General features: G+C 39.9%; 2 protein-coding genes across 3 annotated transcripts; one reads left to right on the top strand and one right to left on the bottom strand.

Annotated features, from left to right (window-relative positions):
- Positions 1-242: 242 nt before the first annotated feature.
- Positions 243-8,575, top strand: TMEM184C (transmembrane protein 184C). The gene is made up of 10 exons (XM_065736385.1): positions 243-449; positions 776-906; positions 1,004-1,040; positions 3,335-3,540; positions 4,293-4,367; positions 5,216-5,309; positions 6,095-6,207; positions 6,651-6,750; positions 7,243-7,414; positions 7,833-8,575. The coding sequence occupies exons 1-10, from the start codon at positions 333-335 to the stop codon at positions 8,123-8,125; spliced, it is 1,338 nt and encodes a 445-aa protein (XP_065592457.1). The 5' UTR covers positions 243-332; the 3' UTR covers positions 8,126-8,575.
- A 2,368-nt stretch (positions 8,576-10,943) lies between these two features.
- On the bottom strand, positions 10,944-25,191 carry PRMT9 (protein arginine methyltransferase 9). Of its 2 annotated transcripts, XM_065736377.1 has the most exons (12): positions 24,979-25,191; positions 24,341-24,489; positions 22,816-23,052; positions 22,029-22,196; positions 20,149-20,251; positions 18,897-19,003; positions 17,115-17,307; positions 14,713-14,896; positions 12,880-13,591; positions 12,055-12,208; positions 11,484-11,606; positions 10,944-11,296 (listed from the first exon to the last, which is right to left on the bottom strand). In XM_065736377.1, the coding sequence occupies exons 1-12, from the start codon at positions 25,162-25,164 to the stop codon at positions 11,081-11,083; spliced, it is 2,532 nt and encodes an 843-aa protein (XP_065592449.1). In that variant the 5' UTR covers positions 25,165-25,191; the 3' UTR covers positions 10,944-11,080. The 2 variants fall into 2 exon arrangements, with proteins under 2 accessions (XP_065592449.1, XP_065592450.1); XM_065736378.1 differs by lacking the exons at positions 22,029-22,196; positions 22,816-23,052; positions 24,341-24,489; positions 24,979-25,191 and having other exon boundaries at positions 10,956-11,296; positions 20,136-20,202.
- Positions 25,192-27,012: the final 1,821 nt, after the last annotated feature.

Here is a 27,012-nt window from a genome sequence, read left to right on the forward strand (position 1 = left end):
ACGAGACCTACTGCTCTTCAGCCAGAAACCTCCTCGCCTCAGCCAGAAACCACCAGCAGCCCTAAGGCAATGGCCAGGCCCGCGAGGGGGCGGGGCCGGCCGCGACGGGCAGGGCGAGCAGCCAATCGGCGACGGCGGAGCCGGAAGCGGCGCGGGGCGGATGTGCCGCGGGGCCGCGTTGCTTTGCGGAGGCGGCGCGGCGTCGCCTGCCGCGGGGCGGGGCGGCGGGAGAGGCCTGGCGGGCCGCGTTAGTGATGCTCGCCCCGCGGGGGCTGGCGGGCCCGGCGCCGAGCCGCTGAGGCACCGCGGGGCCCGAACGGAGAGCGGCGACCATGCCGTGCACCTGCGGGAACTGGCGGCGATGGATCAGGCCGCTGGTGGTGCTGCTGTACATCGTGGGGCTGCTGGTGGTCGTGCCCCTGTGCGTGTGGGAGCTGCAGAAGCTGGAGGTGAGGGGATCCGGGGGAGCGGCCCCGGGAGGGGGGGGCTGTGTCCAGAGTCGGCCGTGGGAAGGCGGCCGTTCCCTCCTTCCGTCCATCAATAGCAGCGGGTCACACACCGAGCTGACAGAACAAGCGCGGTGTACCGTAAGCCGGAGGCACTGATTGCAAGGGAGATTTGGGGTTTGATGCATTTCTCAAGGAGGCTCTGAAAAACCTCAGCGTTGGAACACACGTTGAATGTCCCTTTCAGAACTTGATTCACGGTCAGAGAAATTCTCTTTAAAGGATTAATAACAGAACTTTGATCTTCTGCTCTTTCTTTTCTTTGCAAGGTCGGAATCCATACCAAGGCATGGTTTATTGCAGGGATATTTCTCCTGATGACAATACCCATCTCCCTCTGGGGAATACTACAACACTTAGTTCATTATACTCAACCTGAATTGCAGAAACCAATAATAAGGTAACGTTTCACCTTTTACCTCTGCTGCAAATACTGAATTGAACTCAGACAAAGAACATCTCAAGTAACATGAAACGTTCTTCTCTTATTTTAACAGGATTCTGTGGATGGTGCCGATTTACAGTTTAGACAGCGTAAGTATCCTCTTACTTTTACCAGCTCAATAAAACTGTTTGCTGTGGGAGTGAGGGAAAATGGTGTCACAGCAGAAACAATGCTGCATGTAGAGTTGCAGTCCCAGAAGCTTCTGTTCATCTTTGTTCATGAAGTACATCAGAAGCATAGTTGTAACTGTATTACATGCTACTTAAGGATCTTGTAAGATCAATTTAGCAGCTCCTTAACCCTCTCAGTCCTTAAGCATTCTTACACTGCTGTAGAAATGGGGTTTAGTACTCGCTTCTGGTTCTTCTATCGTCAGGAATGGCTGAAATGGAAACCTGTTGACAAGCCTCACACAAATGCAGTCTCAAAATTCAGATTCCTTTCCCGCGTTAGGCTTAGCACTAAACTTCTTGACCACAAAATGCTTGGTGCTAACGTCCTTTGTCCCCAGAAGGAAGAACAAATCCTCTCAACAAACTGCTTCTGAATATTTTTGTATGGCAGGTACGATTAGCCTTGCCAGGTATTGTTTGTGCATGTCTCATCTGTTGCCCTCTGCTTAGATGATTTCAGATTGAGCTAAGCTGCAGAGTAATTCCATGGATTGTACATACAGGGTGTACGTTTGCATATGGTCACCTCTCAGCATTGCTGAGACTTCAGTTAATCCCATAGAAGACATGTTTCCAGGAACCTTTCCTTTGAGTTTGCTTTCCCCTCTCATGTCTCAAGATTAGATCAAAGTGTCACCCTGATGTACTTAGTGCTTTTTTTGTTTTGTTTTTTTCCCCCCTAAAGAAAGCAGCATTATCTGTCTCCTGTGAGGGATATCAGCTACCTCAAATTGCTATTTCAGTCATTTTCTTTTGGAAGAATAAAGCATGCTAATTAGATGAGCTCTACCCAGGCATTCAAGAGTGCTTCTGACAGGTTTTAAAGTCTTTCCCCAAGCTCTTGAATATTATAGCCTTAACTATGTGTACAGTGTTCTAGACCCAAACATAAAGCTGAGTTACCTGATTCAAGCAGTACACCCTCAGTTCACTAGATACACATCATCCACAGATGTGTGGCAGGAGCCACCATTTCTAGCGGCTGAAAATGAGCATATCAAGCATCTTCCTGAAGTTCTAACAAAAAGGTCTAAAAGGCACAGAGTTCACACTGCTACAGCCTCTGGAAGCATAGTAAACTGAAAATACTGCTTGGGAAACAAAACTCCAATGAAAAAGCAACCAAAAGCAAAACCATTAACAACAAACAAGTTGCACTGAATAGTGCAACAGTACTGTGATGTTCAAAAAACCCACAAAAAAAAAAAAAAAGAAAGCTCTAACAGCTCATCTGTAATCACAGTTGCATGAAAAACCAAAAAGCAGCTTCCTATTAGAAACAGTAACTCAGAGCGATAACCAACTGCCACATAGAGGCTAAGCAGCTGCTCTCGTGTATTGTGCTGTAACACAGTGGAAAGTACAGCAATGACAGCAGAGCAACAAGCTCTCAGGCTGCAGCAAATGAGAACTTGCTCAAATGCAACAGCCATGGGCACACAAGTAAAGGAAAGACTCTACATACCATCAGAAGGCCTTGAGTACAGAGAGGTCTGCAACAGGAGATGCTTTCCATTCCTTTGCCAGCCCTTAAATGAGGTCTGGGAAGGGTTGGATCCTGGCTCCACCCCTTCCGTTCACTCAGATACATTGCAAACACCTGAGCTCCCCTGGTTTGGCCCTGCCTTCCCACCAGGTGCTTAGTCACTGTTTCAAGCTGTGACTCAGCATTTTTGTTATGGCTGCAAACATACTAAAACATTTGTGCATTCGATATGAAATAAACTTTGTATCAAAAGACTATAAAGTTAGTTTTGAAGTCCATACCCATAGAACAGCTTGGGTTGTGAGGGACCTTAAAGATCCGTCTATTTCCATCCCACACCTCTGACTGTGAAAATCTGAATTTGAGGAAGCCGTTCTATCTTGTCTCTTTTGAACAGGTCACTTATAGGGAACCATCTCCATAGTTACCTTTAATTTAAAAGACTGAACTGCGCTGTGAGAGCCGCAGAGCTCCTCTTTTACGGTGCTCCAAGCCTGCTTTCATTTGAAGCAGCAGAGATGCTGTCTAAAGTTCCACATGTATTTTTAGAAAGTGTTATTTTCTATCTGTAGCATCACGCTCTTACCAAACAAATACTTTGTTCTGCTTAATTAGTTCTCCCTATCTAATGAATACTGCTTATTGAACTAGCCAGCCAGTGTTGTCATTGGAATCACTTCTGCTTTGCTTGCCTGTAACCTTTTGTGTACCTCTCTTCTTGCAGTGGATAGCATTGAAATACCCCAACATTGCAATATACGTGGATACATGCCGAGAATGCTATGAAGCTTATGTCATCTATAATTTTATGGTTTTTCTTTCAAATTACCTAACCAACCGATATCCAAACCTCGTATTAATAATAGAAGCGAAAGATCAGCAGAGACACCTGCCTCCCCTGTGCTGTTGTCCATCGTGGGCTATGGGAGAGTGAGTATACGATGACACTAAATTTTAATTGTGCAGTCAGATACAGATGTTTTGCATTTAGTATATTGCTTGGCAGTGGTCTGTTGATGGTTTGAACACATCTTGTTTGTCAGTGATGACCTACTGAATGTAGCTGTGATGAGCATGTCTCCATCGAGCTGTAAAACACACTGGAAATCACACGTGTTTACTAACGTGTTGACTCTGGGGCTGCTGAACTTCTTTTTGCAAAATGTTGGGAAAAGGTCTCTTTGAATTTCCTTCCTTTGCTGTCACGGAGTGTTTGCCAAAAGCCTCGTGTTGATTCGGTGGCACCATGTAACATTTCCATGGCTGAGAACAGAAAGGCCACATGCCCACGAGCTGCTCATTTCTGCATACTTACTCAGATAAGCAGAATCACTTTTCTTCCTCTCAAAAGATTTTAATAAAGCTGTTGAAAATGTGAAACAAACTATGAACGCAATTCCTAAACGTACTCAAACACAGGGAGAATTTCATTCTCTCTGTTCAGCCCAGCCAGAAACCCTTTGTGGTGGGAAGTGACTTACCAAGTATTTAACATATAGTCTAGCTCTCTTTGATGGCATACATGCACAAAATACTTCTACACCTCAAGTCCTGGAAATAGGCTGAGTTGAAGTTACCGTGAAACAAAAATGCAGTTTAGTGAAACAGCTGAGAGGAGGAATTTTCCATGAGTAAATAGTCTTGAAAATTCTTGTACAATTAATTTTGTGTTTGTTTTGCAGAGTTCTGTTATTTAGGTGTAAACTGGGTGTTCTGCAGTACACTGTTGTCAGACCGTTCACTACTATTATTGCTTTGTAAGTACTCTCATACATAATATATATTGATCTTTGGGACATAATCAATGCAGTTTGAAAGCAAAGTAGTTGTGTTGCATTCTAAATGGGTCCTTGCAATTTGCATCGGCCTTTGATTTCTTTATGGCTTCCCTACAGCAAATGTCTTTTTGCGGAATTGAAGTAATGAATACTTAAAGCCTACAGCTGAAAGAAGAGGAAAAGGATGTAAAATAATGTGGGAAGGACATTTTAGTGTGGTGTTATCTTAATTTTAGAGTTGTCTTTCCCTCCTGTTTTCTTACTGCTTTTAGCAGCCATGTATTTTTGAAGTCAGGTTTCACGTAATTAAACTTTGCATGTGACGAGCCTCACTGCCTTTATATCATAGAACTGTTGTTGTAAAGGAGCAGCAGGCAGTTAAACAAGTTGCTGTTGAAAGCTATAAACTCTGTATTGTTGATTAGTGCTATTAATATTGGAGGTCTGCAAAGGAGCTGCTATTCACAAAGAATAGCCAGTAAACACTGGTATTCACCATGTGTTCTAACAGCTAAAAGCAAAGCAGTTAAAAAATGGGAGGTTCAATTTTTAATTCTGTTCAGCAACGTTAACCCTGGATTTTTCACTCTCCTTTCTATGCCAGAAAGCAAAACGCAATGTACCTATATGCGTTACCATGCACAAGCACAAGTTGTTCGGTAGAAAATACAACGTCGACTTCGTACGCGGTTGAAAAATGATTGTGCAGACCTTCATTGTCTGTAACTGAGTACTGAAACAGCTCAAACAGCTGATTAATGTGATGAAGGCTTAAGAGCTCAAGATACTGTTCATGTCTTACTCTGTGATTCTAAAAACTCTTTCAGAATTTGTGAACTAGTAGGCGTGTATGATGAGGGGAACTTCAGCTTCAACAACGCTTGGACTTACTTGGTTATACTTAACAACATGTCACAGCTAGTGAGTATCACAAGCGTATCTTTCTGCTTTTCTAAGTCATCATATTAGTAGCATGTGATTCTTCTTATGTGAGTTATTGAGAGTGACTGCGTGAACGCCTGATTGCTCTTACAGGTGGAATATCTCACACTGTAATTCTGTCGCTATTTTATCTGCTCAATACTGTTTGTACAGAGCGTTTTAACTCCTAATTTCCATAAAGCAGTAAGGTGTCCCACCTCTCTTCCCCTGATTATTTGAACTGGTCTGACCCAGGCATGCTAGCTTCTGTCTAGTAAAAGGGGAGAAGAATTCTGCCAGCAGTAATAGGCTGGGAGAATTATCAGTGAAAAGGGGAGATCAAGTACTTTAAGTTTGGCTGTATTTTAGCTTGGTTGCTTGCAGTCTAGATTGCTCAGACCTGCAATGAAGACTGTAGTCATTTACTCTTTTCTCATAGCCAACCTTTCAGTCATTCTTAAAAGAAGCCTGAAAAAACATCTGCTTTTTATGGCATTTGTTGTAGAGCTGCACGTGGTTTTGGAAAGACCTTACGGCAGCTTCCTGTGCTTTTTTGTAGTTTGTAGGTAGATGACCTCAGCCTTTGTCCAAGATAATTCCAAAACAAAACTTCAGAAAGGTTAAAAAAAAAAGCTGCTGCTAGTAAGGGCAGATTCCCTAAATGCACACCTTCTTTTCAAAAATAGACAAGTTTTGTGTCAGAAATGACTGACACAAAATCTGAAGAAATGCCAAATAAACAAATATTTAAAAGCTTTTTTTTATTATTATTATTTCCTTGATAGTTTGCTATGTATTGCTTGGTGCTGTTTTATAAAGTACTCCGTGAAGAACTGAACCCTATCCAACCTGTTGGCAAGTTCCTTTGTGTGAAGATGGTAGTTTTTGTTTCCTTCTGGTAAGTTAATTGTTTATGAGTTCCTTCTTGCTCTCAGAGTGGTGCAGTAACACACTGGTAGAGAAGCAGCTTGTTCTGACTGTGAACTGGAACAACAGACTCTTCTTAGGCCTTTAGGGCCATGAGTAAATATTACAGTGTGTTCAGTTTTGAGCACCTCACTAGAAGAAAGACATTGAGGCCCTCTCCAGTGTTCAGGGAAGGACAACAAAGCTGCTGAGGGGTCTGAGACACAAATCTTAGGAGCAGCAGCTGAGCAAGCTGGGATTGTTCAGGCTGGAGATCTAAATATACAAACAGCAAGGGTTTTTCTGTACGATTCTTACTGTATACATACACAAGAACAGACTATATAAGCATACTTAAAAGTAGGCCTTGATTACCAGATTTGCTTGGACGTTTGTAGGCACCTCTGTTATAACTATAATGAATAACTTTTGCAGGCAAGCTGTGCTTATTGCACTGCTGGTGAAAGTTGGCGTTATTTCTGAGAAACACACTTGGGAATGGCAGAGTGTGGAAGCTGTGGCTACAGGCCTACAGGTAGGAGCAGAGACAATTACTTTAAAGGAGAAATCACTGTATGTAAGATGACTTATTTCAAGCAAGAATTATCACATCTTACCTTGCACAGGCCAGATTAGTACTGAATGTATAGTAGTTATACTAAGTCCCAGCCAGTCACCCCAAGGGAGTTTTACGCTCAGTGCTTCACTATCCATGTGTTACGTGGAAGGAACGTGCCCCAGTTAAATATTTTTTGTTGAATATGCCTGCAATTGTTTTTGAAAGAGTTCAATTACAAGGTGGGTCTTGGTGACTCTCCACTTCCACCAAGACTGTCCAGGAAGAACTGGTTCCGTTATCTACAGGGAATGGATTGCACTCTCGCATCTGCCAAGAATATCCCATCCCTGGTTCAAGAGTAGTTGATGCCAACATCTCAGCACAGTTACTGTTAGTCATTCAATGACAAAGAAACTCAACTCTTTTTTCTCCAGTTATGAATTCCTAACACCTCTTTCCTCATTCCAGGATTTCATCATTTGTGTTGAGATGTTCCTAGCTGCTATAGCACATCACTACAGTTTTTCCTATAAACCTTATGTTCAAGAAGCTGAAGAAGGGTCATGCTTTGACTCCTTTCTTGCAATGTGGGATATTTCTGACATAAGGGCAGATATATCAGAACAAGTTCGAAATGTTGGTGAGTAACAGACATATTTGCATTATCTGTAAAACAGCCTACATATTTCCAGCTTCATTTTGTAGTTAGCTGTCTCTAGAGTACCGTGAGAATATCCCATAGAAGCAGCTGCAAGCTACCCTCTGAAACACTCTGTGTTCTTCCCAGTAACCCTGTGAGTTAACAGTCTAGTTCTGAGTTTTTCTTCAGAATAGATCCCAGGGGAAATATCAGGTGTCCTGAAACTTCTGCCCTCTTCTTTTCCTTACTGGAAAGGTATCCTTTCATTAACCAAAAATAACAATACCCACACAGAACTGTTCTAAAACAAAGACTAGACATCTAACTGTAACATTCCTAGGCTAGCACCTGTTTGTTTTAAGTCCTCCGTATATTGCTGTAAGCATTAAAATCTTATTTTTGCTTGACGTAACTCTAGGAAGAACGGTTTTGGGCCAACCAAGAAAAATGTTTTTTGCTGAAGATCATGAACAAAACGAGCATACAAGTTTACTATCCTCTTCTACCCAAGACCCGATTTCTGATGCTTCTTCAATGCCATCATCACCTATGGGTCATTACCAAGGGTTTGGACACACTGTGACACCTCTCACCACACCGACAACAGTCCCTGCGGTTGATGGCATTTACAACAGTTCTGCTATTCGAGACACTGAGGACTCACCTGAACTAATGCACAATTCATCAGAGAAAGCTTTGGATAAAAGTTAGACTCACCTTTTTTGAATGCATCAATGAGCCTGTTACATACTTGCCACATACGTTCTGTTAGCATATACCATTAGTGCTGGAAGTTGAATGGCTTGGAGTAGCTACTGTGCGGGCAGGAAGAGGATATGGCTGTAACTGAAACCTTAATATTCTGAGTCTATAACAAATGTGAGTATCTGAGTACCCTATGAATATAAAACGCACACTGTTAACTTTTCTGCAGAGATTCAAGAATCACATCCTTGAACTGCTGAATCTTTATACATCTGCTACAGAAAAGTACGGTAAAAATATACTCCTTCCTACTAAGACAAAAGAAACGCGTGGAAAAGCACTGTGCTTTTCAAAACATGAAATGTAAACACTACTATCAGTGGGAAGTGTTAATTTTAAGAATATAATTTAAGGAGAGCAGTTGAGAATGTAATTTAAGAAGGGCAGTAAAAAAAACTCTTTATATTGGCTTGTGGTTATTAATGATACTAACTGCATAACCCAAGGCTTGGATGGTGTGGATGAAAAGTAACTACTGTGCACATGCCAACTTCTTCCCTTTCCAGCATAGTCAAATAAAAGCCCTTGAATGAAGATAATTATGACAAAGCACCAGTTAAAAAAACAAGAAGGCTACTTAAAACAAAACAAAAGCATTCCCTATTGGTCTCACCATAAAATTCCAGGCACAGACCATGTAGTCAACATAACTCTTGTACCTCATCATTTATTACTCTTTCAGAATATACAGCCAGGAAGGTAAGTTTTGGATTAATACCTTCACATTTGATGGCTTTTTTTCCCCGGTCCTTCTAGAACAATAGTAAGGAGAGAGGAATAAAAGATGTCAAAAATGACATAGAAAACAAAACTGATTTCTTTGGTTTTAGCTGCAATAAATTCTTTAACACACAAATTTTTAAGCTGTTAACATATCCTGCTTTAATGAAGTGTCCGTGGTAGTTTGTATTCATAAATTTGGTGTCTGTGATTATTGTATTACGCTTCTAGTATAGCCTATTCGAATGTAATAAATCATTGGTGTGTGTGTGTCCCAGAGAAGAGACCTTGGCTAAGGTAAAATCAAGTAGCTAGTCTAATACTGGAGTTAACTCTGAGCGTTATAGTTTAGGCCAAGAAAGAGTAAATTTGTACCAAAACAGTTCAAAACACTGACAAAAGCAGCTGCTTTTTTAAAAATCTCATTACTGAGTTTTTACTACTCTTGCATGTTTGCAATCTGACAAATTGAAAACACTTTTTTTTTTCCCAGCACTGTAAGCATTTACAGGATAAATGTTTAACTTCTGTCTGTCACGGTGGAATTCATTTAAGTGCTTATTTTGCAGTACTAGTGTGATGTAAATATCGCGCCTTACTCACTAGGCTGCATATTTTATAGTTGACTGTCTTTGCTCTATCTGAATCTAGGGGGAAAGTGCAAATCGTACTTCCCACTTTGCCAAGTCATTGCCTTTGTTGTAAATAAGCAATTAAATATTTTATTTAAACTGTCTGGCTTTTTTTTCCATTTGATTTATTGCTACTGTCATTTAGAGTTTAAATGACACAATGATAGCTGTCCACTTTGTGAAGAAGGGGGTCTCGTGCATAACCAGTAGAACTCCTTGTTATTTCTTCACTGGAATCAGACTCATTTATGCTTGACTCAAGTTAACAGCCGTGCTTTAAAAATAGTAAAGAAGTCATAAAAGCTTGCACTGGGTGGGGACTTCCTGTTTGCTCTGGCACGTGCACAGGTGAAAATGGGGGGAAAAGACCAACCCTGTCCTACGCTTAGATTTTGTCACGCATTGTAACTGGGTACAATCCTATATCCAAAGGTTAATTTCAGAAAACTTAAGCACCACTTCTGTTTTCAAAACAAAGTGGAGACCTGTCCTCCCTTTTTCTAGAAGGAGCTTTATTGCAGCAATCCATGAGCTGCAGGCTGAGACACCTGCAGCTCCAACAGAACTACTCAGTCTCTCAAGTTGATCCCAGATAGACTAAAACGTTCACCTGAGGGAGGGTACACGCTGATTAGCATGCAATGAGACCAGAAAAGTGAGCAATGCCTCTTTTACATGCTTCTGTTAAGGACACATTCCAGAAGCATGCTGTACATGGAATGGACAGCACCGACATGAAAAAGAAGCTTAAAGCTTAGCTACAGAAATACCTTGTACCTCTCTTCCCTGTGTAGCTACAGGGATAGAATCAGTGCTGAGAGAAATTACTCTTTAGTCTTTCATTTGCATAGAAGATTAAGAGAAGAAACAGCATTATACTGCAATGTAACACCACAAAAAATAGTATGCAAATGCTTGTGGCTGATGTAGTAACTTGTATCATCTTTAAAAGGAAAACAAGTCTGTATTACCAGAAATATGAATCTCCAAGAAACTCTACAAAGCTTACTAGCTTCACTTTGTACTACATAGTGCCTTAGTCCACAACACTAATGATTATTTATAACTGCATGCAACACTGCCATGCGATGCTGCACCTGGAACAGTATCTTTTACAAGGATAACATCTCCACGTACATAAGTAGGATGCTTTGACTACTGAGAAGTAAAACCAAAGTATGTGAAACAAGGACTATACAGTCCCAGCTGTTAGCTTCTGGCACAGGCATTTCAGATGCTTTTCCTTTCATTACAGATAACGGGGTAGCAATAGAAATCAGTACCATCGCTACCGTTGCTGCAATAGCTAGCCCTCATTTTTAGATGCAGCCCCAGCAATACCTCCCAAAACTGCCTGATATGATACCATTGCAGTGCACATGTTGGTCTGCCTGCTGGTTGGAAAAGCCTTTTAAAATTACCGTAGAACAACCTTTTTGATGAGTTGATAAAAATTAAGATTTTAATATAAATTAGCATCAGTGATGTCATGAACAATTGGTGTACGTATAGTTAATGAATGCAAAAATCAGTTTACAGTGGATGTTCTTCACTGTTTAATTGTAATGCTAATATTGCTTTTATGGTGCTGAACATCAAGCACAAGTTCATCTCCAACCTGAACTGGGAGAGGCTTATCAAGAACAACTGCAGCTTGTTTCCAGTGCGAGAGCTCATCAGATGTATTCAAACTATGCTCTTCATCTAGATGTATGTGATACCAGAAGGGAATGGCAGTGACTTGGCCAGACTTACAAATCTGTACCTAAAAAAATATTTAAAATATTAGTTTGACCACTTACACTCAAATTAAACACCATTTCAAACAGATACTTGCAAAAAAGTAAATCCTATATTGAAATTTTCAGCCCAGGTGAACAATAATGGAATAGTTCTAGAGAATGACAGTTAAAAATGCAACTTAATTATATATACACATACACATAACTCACCTTCACCTCTCTGCTAGCACTGTTTAACAGAGGATTCATGAGATCTAGCCTTAATAGTTCTGCTGGGTTACTCAAAGGTAGACACGGTAACGTAGAGAGATCCAAATAAACACGGACAGGTACCTAAGAGCACAGACCATCATTTTAGACATCAATAACCACTCATAAGTGAAAAGTTTATGACCACTATAATGCACACATTTCTAAGAAGTCTGTCTGTACGAAATGGGCAAAATGCTAAATGCACCATATTAACCCCTTCTGAAATGCCACTGTTGAGATACAAGGAGACAAAGGAGACAGAACTCTGAGGAGCACAGTCATTCTTCTGTACGTTCTCATTACATCTCTCAAACTCAGACAAATTCTCTCTCTAGTTCTAGAAAAAAAACAGCAAAGCTATTTGTTTGCTTCATCTCAAGGCCCCTGCTTGACCACAGAAATCTCTCTTGATTTCAAAACATGACAAAGTTACAGCTCTTCAGCTGTCTTCTATTTCATACCAAAGCTAAACAATTAGACAGCTGCACGCTTTGGAACTGTGCCTGGAAGACATCCAACAACTTCATACCTTGAACTGGTTGATAAAAGGGGCTATATTAAACCCAAGAGTTGGTTCTGTTCCTTGAACGGCACTCTCCAGTAACAGAGACTGTGATTCTACAAGCATCCCATATACCAACACGTACTGTGGAAATATCTTGCCTCCACTCTGAAGTAAACATCTGTAAAATGAAAGATTTCACCTCTAAAGCTTATCATTCAACAGTAAGGAAAAAAAAACCAGCTACATTTAAAACATTAATAAAGGCACTCTGGTTCCTCCTCTGAAGTCAAGTGCTCAGTTAGAGTTTGATCCATCCCACCATACTACCGTATAAAGCAGAAAAAATGATTTCTCAGGTAATACTGTACTAAGTGTCAGTATTAGAAATGAAGACATTTCAAAATGAAGGTAGCAGGACTTAAGCACTAATATCTAATAGGTCTTCCGGTGCTTCCCTGGCTACGTATCTGTCTTTGAGCAATATCAGTTGATGGCAATAATAGCTTGATATACACTACAGAGCTTTTTTGAACCTTGCTACATCAGTTATTAGCAAGATAGTGGCTATCCTTGGAGATTGTAGCAAACCCAGAAGCAAGATTTCCCATTCATATTCTTGCGTACAGAAAATAAAGCAGTCTACGGGAGTGAGATCTTGGTGCTTCTTAAAGTTACATATCAGACATCCAAGACATTTACTCCTTAAAGTGTAATTTAAATCTGTTAAGAAAATAACCTTCTCACGCTCTATAGAAGCAAGATATTAATTCTGTAGCTAGAAAGGATGCTTTCAAAAGTTTTCAGATCACAGTGAATCCCCAAAATTCCTTTTGTCCATTTGTACTGTACCTGGATATTGCAGCCTTTTCCATCACCTCCTGCTGGATTAAACCAGATGTCTCTATAACATCCAAAACAATAATACTCCATAATTTATCTGATTTGGGTCTCCGTAGCACATTTTCATCTTCTAAGTGGCTGAGCCAGAATTCTATGGTTTCCTTAGGAAAATTATTAGCTTCTGAAATTACATTAAGGACTGCCTGATGCTGTTCTTTCTCAATAGAGCTGTAAGCTTTAACCGGTCCAAGTTTTCCAGCTATGATCGGTAGGATGGAGAAGCCTTCAGATACATCTAGTACGTACAAAGGATCAGGAACCACATCTAAAGAGCCCTTGCTCTGGTTTTCTTGGAGGCTCACCCCATTGCCATGTCTATCAATATCCATGGACTCCAAGTCCTTACTTGGATTTAGTGACGACAAAACCTTGCTCATGGCGGCTCTGAAGCATTCGTGGTACAGTGCATTGTTCAGCAGGGCTATTTCTGTGGACTCCAACACACACATTTGACCTTTGCTATCCTGTTGGCTCGTTGTCTGAAGACTAGCCAGAGCATTACATAATTCAGCCTCATTGCCCGAACCCAGCATGTCATCATCTCTGTCACTGCAGTCCATTCCACACTCTGAAGTTAAAAAAGAAATCTTCTGCATCTTCAGGTAGCAGTCCTGGCAGCAAACTTCCATCGTCACAGTATCTCCAGCCTTCACTGAATAATCTTGAAAAAATAAATAAAAACAACAGCACAAAAAGTCACATCAACTACAGCAAACTGCAGCAGAGGTACAGTGCTCTACAAGAATAAAAAAGTCAAAACTAACTCATTGCTTCATTAGTTGTTTTTACTGTGTATGAAAGATTCGCTTCAGTCACGTTTCTTACTCCAGAATAAAGAGCGAGATGAAGAGGCTTGAGCACACAACAAATCCATCTAACCTCAAAACTAACTTAAAATACATGCCTACTACTTTTAAGTGTCCTGTCAACAGCAGAGATGAATGAAAATATACTTCAAAAAATGCTTAATGTTACATATTTAATATTTACATTTTAATACTTCCCGTCGACAAAGTGGAATTTGTATTTATATGGAAAACAACAGCTACAGGTTAGAAAAGGTTGGATTTTTATCCAAAACAGACAGTCCAAGATGGCCTGTACCCACAGTACAGACCAAAAATTCTAAACAAAAGACTATAGTTGGACAAACACTTCTTTCAGTGGCAGTGTAGACTAAAAGAGTCTCCTCTCTATGTTTTAAATGAAATGGTCTATGGCACAGCTTCCCCTACTGTCTAACTAAACAGGCAAGTGAACAAAGCACAGACGAACTTAGGTAAAGCTGCTGCAAATGACAGTGGCATTGAGGAACAGCTGTGGCCAATAAAGTTGTAATCCAAAACAGATATGAGGGGATAGGTGAGAGCTTCCAGTTTCTTTTTTCGTGGCAGCAACTGCTAGCAACTACTAACTCACCTTCCTTTCAGATGTCACATCCTGACTACACAGAGACAGTCAGTGGCCTCAACTTTTGGAAGTACTCCAAAAAGGAATCTGATTCAGTATAGGAAAAAAAAAAACCTGCTTTGTGAAGTATTTTTTCCTTCCAGACCTCAAGGAGGTTCTTTATCTGTTTCACAGCAGAAATCAACTAACGTGGCCTGCAGCAGCAGCTTTCCAGTACAGTCCATAAAATTTATTAGGAACTACCTCACAGCTACATGTCATTGAACTTCTCCTAATCCAATTATTGCCATTTCTTAGTCTTTGGGGTTAACTTCATTTTGTTCTTGAGCTAGTCAGTTTATGCACTGTAACAAGAAAATCTACAGAACTTACCAGGGAGGCCTTGCACAGGATAGACAGCCTGCTCCCAGCAAGTTTCTTCACTGGGACTCGTAGACAGAGCATGCTCATCATCAAGCTGTAGTACAAACCACACCACAATAGCATCTAGTATTCCTCCTTCAGTGACTGGCTGGCTGAGCTTCCAGGACTTTCTGTGTGCAAGGCTCTTCAGCTCCTGACCAGAGTGGGAAGAGAAAGAAGCGTGAGAAAGTTCCTTTCCATACATCAGAAACGGTTTCACTGTAGCCATTACCAAGTCACTCAGATTGCTGTACCAATCCATGAAGGCACCTGACTGAAACCTGGAGTTAGCAAGCTGCTTACAATGCCAACTATCAGCACTGGCACTCATTAACATAGGTGCTTCGATGTGGGAAGAGGGCTCAGTTAAGCACACACAACCAACTTGTGTTCAGTAGCCAGTAATGGAAGGACAACCACATATAAGAAAGAATGTACTTAAAAACAGAAGCTGCAAAAAAGAAGACAGACTGGCAAAGAGTGCCTAATGAGAAGTTAAGTTAGCCTTTTAAACCAAACTCAAGCCAACATTTGGATGCATGGTTCACTTAAAACCTGTGCTCAAATTCACTCAGCTCTAGAAATGCTGTATTCAAGCACTGAGTTCACTACAGCCAAAGATCAAATAAGTCATTACAAACACACCAAATCAAACAACTTTGAGGTAGCAATCCATGCTATGGATTTAGTGTAAAATTCTACTACTGAGTACCTCCTAAAGAGTCTTGAACAGGTAATAGAAATGAAGGCATCTTTCAGACAGCCTTCCCTCAGTAATTACCTTCTACAGTAACATGCACAAACACAAAAGGCACAGCTCTGATGTCTTTATACAGCTCAAGCATAAGCCAGTAAGAGGTTATCAGTCACAAGGGACCAAGGTTCTCTTGGAATCATTATTAACAGCCTTGCCCAAAAAAATTCACTGGTTTACAGAAGACCTCATGTCAGCATTTGTTCTCTCTAAATTTCAACCTTAACAAGATGCACAAGGCAGAAGAAAGTTCCATGCCAGGAACCTAACAAGTTTCTCTCAAGCTGCATTTTTTCTTTTCCTACTTTATTCTTGCCTTGTGTTTTTCAGAAACTGATCTACCTCACAACTGAGAGATGGCTGAACAATGCACGTGTCAAACTTAGAGGATGTTATTAAAGTTCATAATGAGATCTTACTGTTCTTAAAATAAATAAATACATAAATGAAAATAGCTTTGTTGGCAATAAGCTCAGTTCTCAGTTCCTTCAGGGCTTGACAGGAGTCATCAGCTGTAATTACCATCTGCAAAGTTAAACAGTTACTTCCACTCCCTGTGACACCAAGGAGCTGCCAGCAAACATGCACATAATACCTAGCTAGGTACAAATGTCTGCAGCCTGCACTTACAGCCACATCTCATCTCATTACCTTGCTGAGGGGGAACTGCACTGCTGCTGCTAATAACAACTGTAAAAGTACTCAGCACAAGTCACTAACCTTTTATTTTTATTATTATTATTTTGTCTCGCTATAATTACTTTCGGGATCTTCACTTTGACACGGACATGCAATTTCCTGTTACTTTTGTTACAGAGCTAGCAACTAATTATTCCAAATTAGTTACCTATGTTTCATCCCTTTATCTTCTACTCAAGATTATCTCTACCTTTTCTAACCTGAGCACTTAACAGGAAGCTTCAAAGGAGGAGATCTTTACGTGCCTGTCAGTGCCAGAACCCTAAGAGTAGACATCTTTCAGGAGCAGCAGTTTCTTACTTATTCTTGCAGCAGAAGCAACATCAGGTCACAAAAATTGCTCCCAGCGATGTTCCAAAGAGCCTTGTCTTTTTTCATTTTTAACCTCAGGATGTCAGACAAAACAACTAGAAAAAGCTATTGATTCAGAACTCTGCAATTCCTGGCCAAGCAGCAGCCAAGAATAATTTCATTTATATAACAGAATCTATTTTAAGCTCTGACTCACCACTTCAATGTTAACTCTGCACCATGGGTCAATGAACAAGGAACTGCTCACCAGAGATCAGACGCACCATCTTTTTAGTCTTATCACGTGCTCAGCTGTAACCAGCTGATGTTCTTGCCTTACAGTTCAGGTCTATTTGGTATATGCATACAAATGCATTCTGTACAAACTGCACAAAATAACCCTACTGTATTTTAGAAAGTTGCATAACTGAAATATCATAGGAGCTGGAGGATGGAATTAACTCTTTTACCTCCTCAACTTCTTTGAGGACTCCCTATAACTTTATAGGAATTAACTTACTAAACAAGTAATATGTGGGCCTTTCATCTATAGATAAGCTTTGAAGGATGTAAAGGAAAAAAATATACACAAATTAAATTATACAAAAATATACACAAACAAATTTACCTGCAGATTGTTGAAATCCACTGTCATTATTTGAAAGGGTTCTGTCAGAGGTATGTAACCTCCAGGAATTCGACTGAGCTTCTCAGTGGTGTAAGGTTCAACAGTATCCTCTGAACCAGCAAAAGCGTACGTCGGACTAAAAAACTTCACAGACTGTGACAAGCGTACACCAGCGACTTCTTGTGCTCCCACTCTATAGGGAATGAAAGGAGAATGAAACTTGATAATCACTTCATGACAGGCTGTTTCAAATGCAGGGTACAAGGATTAAAAGACCCCCTGTTCTCCAAGAGTATTGCTTTACTGCCATGTGATACGACCCCTTTAAAGTAAGCTAGCTCAAACTGAGAAATGATACGGAGTGAACTCAAGTATCTGAAATGTTTTGTGTATCTTCAGCAGAACATCAGTCTTCTCACAAATTTGTCAGTTCATTTGTTCTTCCAAATTAAGTGTATTTCGCATAGATCTGAAATAACTGTTTTAAATAAGGAGCAATGATTTCAGGGGAAAATGAAAGCTAAGCAGAAAAAAACCAAACAAAACTAGTTAGGCCCTAGACTGTACTCTGAAGAAGAAACAAGACAGAGACCACCTGTAACACTAAAGAAATATTAAAATTATCATTAGTACATGAAGTAATAAAGATACAGCAAGAGTTAAACCAGCAGGAAACTTTGTGCCAAGCTGACTTAAGGGCACCAGAAATAGTATTACAAGAAAAAGGGTGCAATTTATCCAGCAAGTCAGTACATTCTCAGGGAAAAAGCAAAAACCACAACAAAACATAAAAAACAAACAACACAGCACAAGAAATACAGTCTAACTTGAATTAAAGAAGAAATCCCTGAATGACAGAATTGCTAATCAGTGAAATACATATCAACCAGCATTGGACACAGATGCAAGATTATAAACACTTAAGAAAGAAAGCTGATTCCCTAGTGGATAAAGGCTCAGTGTCTGCTGCTAGATTAAATACACTCTTAGATGTATTTTATTAAAAATAATAGCTGGGTAATATGAAAAGCATGAAAAATAGATATTTGGACACTGCTATTCAATCAAGCATTTTCATCAGAAAGAACTTTTAAAAAAAACAGTTCTGATTTGGATCACGAAAACATCGAGGGAAACAGATGTATGTCACAAGAATACAAAAAGATATCGACAGCTTGAATTTAAGAACAGGTAAAGTGTTTCACAAACAGCTTAATAACTCTAGTTCGGAATATTAAGATTAAAATTAAAGTGACTACAAAAATAACTGATACACAGTCACAACTGGTATCAACAAAAAAAACACAAGAATATGCTAGTTTGAAATTAGGTAAAGCACACATTGAGAAGGATAATGCGAAGTGGGATTATTAACATTTAGGCTTTACAAAATCCCATCTGCATCTTCTGAAAGGGGTAGAACTAGCAGTGAGGTACGGAGGAGATTATAAAGAAGGTAAAATGAGGATAAAGGCCAACTGTTAATCCAAGAATCTTCAATGCAGACACTGGAGAGGGAAGTAATTTCTTCCACATTTCTTTAATACGCACTAACAGTACTTAGTTCAGCATTACTGAAAATGAAGAGTTTCTAATGAAGTGATTTAAAAAACAAGGACAAAGTACACAAGTAGTGGGAAGGATAGGCACAGAAACCTGCTTACTGAAACTTCAGTAGTCATTACAGAAAAAATAAAGACAACAATAAATTACAGCTTGACCAATAAGTCACAAAGTCTTCTCTCAAGTAACATGTGTCCAATAGTAACAGTATCAACACACCTGTGATGCCTACGTATCTCTTTGCACTCCACTGCCATTCCAAATACTGTAGCACTTGAAGGAATAACTCGCCCATAGTCTTTAACATCAAAGTCTTGATTTTTCGGCTGTAACATCAATAAGAACATGCAATTAGACATACCTCTGTCATTATACGAAGCCTACTTTAAATCAGGATTACAAAGATCACAATGACTAGCAAAAATCTCCAAGTCTTGGTCATTCCTGCAGATCAAACCTTTCCTTAACTGTGTATTTCAGTACATCCACACGAGTTATGCTTTTTCAGTTTATTGCTTCTTCTGTAATTCTCAATTTATGCTTTAAATTGTAATCTATTATGGTATAACGAAACAACCGAGGACCTTTCCATAGGTGTAATTCCTGTACTTGACACCAGAGGTCATCAGTTCCAGTTAGACAAAAAAATAAATAAAAATAAAAAGAAGATACCCCCTGCCAGTTAGAACTTGTTTCTAATCCTTACCATTTGAAATCACAGCAGAAAACAGGGAAGAAAAAAAAAAGGAAGTTCTTATATTTCTTAAGGCTTAAGAGAGGTAAACTGATATGAGATTTTATCGTATTACTTTGTTAAAAATATACTAGCTAAAAGGCAAAATACATAAAGAAAACCAAACATCAAGTGAATTTTAAAGTGTTTCAAAAAATTCCCAAACTAGCAAAAATAAAGTACAAAAGTATTAACATTAAAAGTATATAACATTCACAGAATCATAACTGTGTTATCTAGTGTTACACTGAAGACTATTTCTACCATAATCCAGCACATTCTGCTTAACTCATTAAGCTTCCCTCTAGCTAGTTGACATCCCAAAATAAAGTGACAAGGCTGCAGTCAGACTCAAAGAAAATAAGAAGCTTCAACACATACAAAGCCTTCTTTGGTGTTGCTCACAAGGAAAAGAAATACATGAGTGAATAGTGATAAGGAGTGATCTACCTCTGTGTGCCTCTTAAAAGGCTGCATCTTCGAAATGTGTTTCAAGTACCTGTCTACTTACAACAGTTCCTAGAAGCGTGCAGCTGCCTCACTGCTTCTCAATGAAATCAAGTTTCTAGAGTTAAGCCCTAGGACAAACGTTTTAAAGGTATGAAACATTCACAAAACAGTTGTTCCTCATTCCCACATATCTGAGTGCGCGCATACAAATGTATTCGTGTGTATATATACATTTATATACAAATAACACAAACAGAAACCACATTTACACTTACCTACATCACCTACCTTCGGCTGTAAAAGTAGATGTTCCCAAGCATGTATCAAGCTCTCCACAATCCCTTCTCCAAATAAACCAGCATCAACAGTTTCTGTAACAACTAAGGAAACTCTACATAAGGGAAAAAAGACAGCAAGAAAAATAAATCAAGTAATGCATGTATATTAAGTCATTCTTCTGAAGAAAAACACTAACAAGAACGCCTATTCCAACAGGAGATTAAAGGACAACTTTTACCAATGTTCTGAAGTTTCAGTACCGATGGGCAACTAAGTTCTTCTAACAAGTCATTCAAGATACAGATAAGAGAAAAAGTATTGAGCAAGAATTTACCCTAAGGCTTCTTGGTCAGCATTTAAAAATAAACTGTGTGGAAAGACTCTAACCCAAACAGGTAGTTGTTTCAGCCTGAGACTCAGCCAGTGATAGAGATAAAAGATATGCAAGTGTCCATGCTACAGGTTTTCTAAGAAATCCTTTTTAATCAAAGCACAATAAAATGACTAAGTAGACTAACGGATCCTGAAATCGTAAATCTTTTTAACTTCTTAAACCAAGAAGTGTAAAGCAGAAGACTAGACTTCTCCAGAACAGAAGCAATTTATTCTTGACAGGTAAAACCCAGTACCTCAGCACAAATGCTGAGAGCATGCACACGGTCAATTAGTGCAGCTCAGCTGACACTACTGGACAAAGCTTGACTGACATGCTTAACCATGGGAGATTTGCTTACCCATATTATCAAGTCTGTACCATCATCAGCACAGATACTTCATTAAGCTTTAATAACACATAATAAAGTATTTCCCTCCTATGTGTTTGATTTCCCTTTCTAGTAGCAGTGAGCTGAAGTGATAAAGCAGCACTCTGAGTATACCAAATCAAACAAAAAATCCCCTTAGATTTCTACCTGCTAAAAAACTTCCCCGAAGAACCCTTTCTGAAAGCAATAGAGAGCAGAGAAGAGTAAGGTAGCTTAAAAAGTCTGAATTGCACATAGTGAAAGCTATGATCGTGGAACAAACTTGAATTTGCCCAAAGGAATCCCCAGCTGCTGACTTGCCTCAGAAGCTCTTCTTTTGCTTTAAAGGACATTACTTGATACTGAGAATATAAGCTACTTAGTTTTCCAAAGCACGCAGATCTCTGCTACAGTGAACAAATACGTATACTTGTAAAGAACATACGAGTACATCAAAAGTAATGCTCAACACAAAAGTCTGTTCTGACAAGGAAAGTTACAACACTCATCCACTGAGCTTTACTCCAGCATTAACACTACTCTCAATGACCTTTGAATCTATCCCATAGCACAAAGAAAACAGGAGGGATCTGCATACAGCATGCAGCACTTCCTCCTCCACTCTGAAAACTGTATCAGTTTCTGATGCAATAAGAAGGAGAGGAAGCTTCTCCTCTCTTGTTGATAAGAGGCAGATAAGTGGTTACTAGCTTTTCTAACCTCTCTGCCTATTGCAAAACCTCACACAGAGTCACAGGGGAGTAATATTTCCCAGATCCAGTCTTCCCTTGCAGGTCCCGCTATATACACCTCCATCCTATCCACCAGCTGCAAAAATAAGCCCCAAGTATGTGCTTTCACAGGGTAGTATCCTTACTACTACTTTCCTGTTGATGCAGTATTATTGTATATGTCACTAAAGTACCATCCAAGAACTAAAACACTTAATGAGTAACATCACTGCTTTACCAAAGAACTTGATACCATCTCAAAAACAATTTCTGCATTGCTCTGTAAAAACCTAAAACCTTCTCTCCTGAACTGTGCTTAATTACCAGAGGCAAAGTTATTTTCTGTGTAGGTCACAGCATATGTTAATTTAAATGAACACGTAAAATGTTTTCACAACAGAATGCAACAACCCACCTTTCCGGTATGTGCCTCGGAATTTCGATATCGAGTGACTTCAAATGCAGAAGCTTGATTTCTCTGTCCATATTATTTGCTGCCACCACATCACGAGCAAGTTCATACATGGTTTTCGACAATTCACAGGCAAAGACAGAAGAGGCTCCTGCCTTCTTTGCAAACATACTGAAATACAAGAATCAGAGCTTTCTCCCTTCACTTTATATCATTTTAAGTCAAGAATGGCATGATACTGAGTATTGTCAAGTTCTGTGTACGCATCTGCTTTTTATTGCTAAGAAACTGGCTAAAATGTTTCATTAAATATACTAATCTTCACTAAACTTTCTTGTGTGCACGCTAATAACTGACATCCTGTTGACATGCTATGATCAGTATGGATAGTAGAATATTCTAGGATACTAAATCCACTCTTCATAGTACAGCATTTTCATTTACTAACTTTTTCCACATAAATGAAGTGACTACTAAATACTACACAACAGCTTAGGACAGAATATACAACATTACAACTCCAAAAGCAGAATGAATTCTTCCAATTTATACAGCAGTTCTCAGCATAAGAAGAAAACCTGCAGTAAAACAAAAATTGCCTTCACATATACAACTACAACAGGGCAATATCCTCAAGACTCATTGTGTTCTGAAAGCTTTGTTTCCTTTCTTAAGTTTTGCCTCAACAATGCTCAAACGTAAAATAGTTTTCTCGGTGTCACTAACATTCTATGAAGACAATAAATGTTTCTATTAATTAAGTAATGTTAAACATACAGTTATGACAGACCTCAGTATTCCTGTTCCTGTTCCAATATCAAGGACAGACTTGCACCCTGAGCAGACAGCTTTCTCTATTGCTTTTAGGTAAGTAAGATTCCTCTTGGCATCATTGAGCATGATGAAGTGCCAACGTTCCACAAGCCAGTTAGCAACACGATAGAAATTCTCCTTTGCATCCGCAAAATCTGGGTTAAGCTTCACTGCTTTGTGAAAATACCCAGCTGCTTCATCTCTAAAGCCCATCCTAATAGTAAAAACAACAAGCAGACAGAAAGCATACATTTAGGTACCGATTATCAGTAAATTCCTATAACTCCATAAAGTTTTATATTGGACAAAAGAGATACTTTACATGAGTTAAAAAGATTCTCTGTAAAATACTGACAATAGCTTATAAAAATAGACATACATTACTTAGGACTGTACATCAAAGCACTTCAAAATGCAAAGGTAGTAAAAAAAAGCCACTATATGTACCAGCCTCTGTTTGCTACGGCATCCTTATACAAACCAGAACAGGTTTCACAAGAACTTGTAACTGTATGATGGTAGCACCTATGCAGTCTCACAGATTTTCAAGTTGCAAGGGAATGTTAAAAAACCCAAGTCCATCTCACCATAGTTAACTTGAACATACTGCAAAACAATCAAATGTTGAGTTGCCAGCACTTCCATTAAGAGACAGTTTTGAAATTAAATTGAGAACTGAAACAAACTCCTATGATAAGTACAGCACACAGTCAAAGCAGACAGCACTGAAAAATAAGAACTAGAAAATCTATTGAAGCGTACGTTTCCCTTGCAATGCAACATGACTTGTTCCTTTGAGAAGGCATACAAAATAGTCACAAGGCACTCCTAACCAAAACTCCTTGGATCCAGGACCGATGATTTCTTTTTTAAACTGCAGTCTTGGAAAAGCTTAAAATCTCAGAAGAACAGCAAGCACCACATGCTGCAGGTTTTGAAGAAAGCAGTAAAATGTTGATTTTGGGTATTAAATAATTGCAGAATTTAGTTTAAAAAAAAAAAGTCCCACACAACAAATGTGACTAGCTTCCTCTTTTGTAAGGTCTGTCCCACAAGACGGACCAGAATCTAAAGACAGTATGTAATAGTAATGTTCAGAGATCAAAGAGGGAAAAAAAAACACACAAAGATAAACTTGAAAAATCCCAAGTTAGCCACAATAGTTAACGATGCATCTGAACAATTATGGTCTTGTTTTTAGTAATTATTTAAAAATATTTCAATGCAGTGCTTTTACTTTTAGTCTTTACTTCAGTAGAGGAGTTCTTTTACACATTTTAATTTTTGCTGTGACTATCAATACATGTTAGCATTGACCAATCAACTTCTTAAGCTGTCAAGCACACAACATTCAACTGCACGCATTAAACAAAAATCAAGCATAAACTATGCTCAAAAGAAACAATTGCATGCTTACGTGTTATGTTCATCTGACTATTCTTTCTTCACATACAACACTAAAAAACAAACCTTATAAAAACGGAACATAGATTGCCACAAACCTGAAAAGATGTTCTCCCATACTGTTACATATTACTTCATCATTTGGATACAATTCAAGTGCTTGTTCATAACAGTTAAAGAGATCTTGAATTCGTCCAAGAGAATCGAGCTCCTCTGCCCATTTAAAGAGAGTAAACTGAAATGCTTCCTAGATAACAAAATGTACAGCACTGAGTTCAAAATAATTACCAGAAGTGGGGAATTGAGACTTAAAAACATCACAGCTGGCCAGACATGCACTTAAATACATGAATTTCCCTTCAGCAGCAGCACACTCAGTATCGTCCCAATAGAACCTGAAGTAAGAGAAATAAACTCTCAAATATCCACACAAGAGTATCATCACTCAGCAACGGATACTAAGAACCTATCAGTATACTGCTGTACTACAGTACAAGTGAATATTAACATGGGCTCATTGTTACTGACCTTTGTTGATGCATACAGCACTAAAAGAAAAGTATATCAATTTCCTTCTATAGGTACACATAATTTGTTAAACTGGTTGCTATTTCTATTACAACTCTTCTCTTTTTTTTTTTTTTTTTTTAAATGAATAGGAAGATCAACTACAGACAAAGAACCACAGGCACAGACTGTATCACATAGCCTCCAGAGGAAATCAAAACACACTTACTTTCACACTGGTTTTTAGCTCAGGAGCTAGATTTAATACCAGGAGATAGTGAGCATATGCAGTTCCGTAATCTTGGTCCTCCAAGCAATGCTCAGCACTCTGCAAAGACCTGGAAATGAGCTCTCGCCTGCCAGCTTCCTGAGCACCTCGGTGACTACGACGGAACTTCGCGTTCAAGTTGGACATTCTGAAGGCAGACAACACCGCTCTTCCGGAAACAAACAAATTACACAGACGACAGTACAAAGCTTACACAGAGCACACAAATTAAACAACATTTAAGTTTTCATAAGCATAAAAGACCCTCTTCCCAAATATTAAGCATGCAAAAGGCATTCCTATATTTACACCACCATCAATTCTGTCAACTTTAAAATGAACATTTGCTATTCAAAAGTTAGGCATGCATCACTTTTGTGCCACACTAGGTCTTAGAAAGGGTAGGACCCCTGATACTGCATACTGCATCACACCTTTAGCCAAGCAGTCCCGCACCAAAAGGTCATGTGTTGAGTTTTCAGTCAGGCACAGAACTTGAGACTAACTCTGTTCCACTTCAGGGACAGAAACCCCATAAAGCCACATCCCCTGCATAGACAACAAGCTCTCAAGGCAATGTGGTTCTCTCTCCTCCTCAATGAAGTGTCAGTTATCAGAAGCTGCACACATACTATTACAACTGTGTCAGTTAACACTTGGGTTTTTTAAGGCTTACCTACACACGAGAGCCTAGTAGTGCCTTCGGGGTTCTCAGGTATATCCTAAAACTGAAGAGAGCAAACATTGCATGAGCAGCGGCTTCAAGGAACAGAAAACCACTCTAACAGCCTGCCTATCCGCTTCACAAAGCAGCAGCCAACTCCAAAGCAAACACCGAAAACATGCACAGGTACACCCGAGAGCAGCCAGGCGCCTGATGAACTACGGTAAGGAGCCAGGCCGCGACACCGCCCGCGAAAAAAGGGGGAGGAGGGGACAGAGCGAGGCACAGTGACACCATAGAGGGCGGCGAAAGAGCTCGATCCGTGCGGGAGACTCAGCTGCTCCCAGACCCATCACCTACTCCGGAAGAACCGAAGAACCGGAGTCAGCAGAGACTTCGCCTCAGGCCGCCGCCATCTTAGGGCCAAAAGGAAGCAGGCGGCGCATGCGCAGAGCGACCGGCGCGGGCCGTGGCGCTGGCGTGCGCCGTTGCTTAGCAACGGGAGCCCCGCGGCCGGTGCCGCCTCTTGAGATGGCGGCGGAGCCGCGTTCGACTTTGTGGGGGGCTGCCGTCTCTTCTCCCGCCTCGAGTTCAGGAGAAACATGATGTTTTGGTTACATCCTGTTCTTAAAATGTCATCCTTGCACCCGTTCTGCTCGTCTCACTCGCCCTGCCGCGTTTGTGTAGCGTGTCGGTGTGCTAGCATAGTGTACATACATTCATAAACATGTATATACATATATAAATATAGCACAAAGGTTCTTGTAATTGTCCAAGTTATTTTGCTACCTACATCCAATATTCAAAGCTGGTAATTCAGGGCATAAGAACACAGGTCTAGCTAGAAGTGGCCTAAATCCACTGCCAATCCAGTCCCCAGCTATTCAGTGCTGCCCAGACCTGCCTTACATGTATGCATTCCCAACACCTTAAATGAAACAAGATGCAGCGTAAGAACCACGTGTTGCGCAGGCACTGCCTATAACTGAACTGCACTTGTGGTGTCTGCAGTGTTTAATTTGAATTACACTGCTGATAAGCCTGGGTAATGATCTCTGAGGAGGAAATTCATACCACTTTAAGTCACAAACAAGTCGGAGCTGCCTCAGCATTCAACCCTGCTCTGCATCTACAGAGATCACAAGGAGCAAAATCCAGACCTTCGCTCCCACTCCTCAGTGCCTCACCTTGCCCCCTCCCATGCCTATGACCCCACTTATCTTCTTCCACTGCAGAACATGGGACTAACCTTGGAGTGCAGCTCTCTTTCAAAACAGGCAGAGTTCATTCAGCTTTGTCCTACTTTTGAGTCAGGAACAGGCTATGCCATT

Source organism: Cyrtonyx montezumae, unplaced genomic scaffold, assembly GCF_038088225.1.
Source record: "Cyrtonyx montezumae isolate F1298 unplaced genomic scaffold, pur_monq_1.0 scaffold_2, whole genome shotgun sequence".
Taxonomy (NCBI): Eukaryota; Metazoa; Chordata; class Aves; order Galliformes; family Odontophoridae; genus Cyrtonyx; species Cyrtonyx montezumae.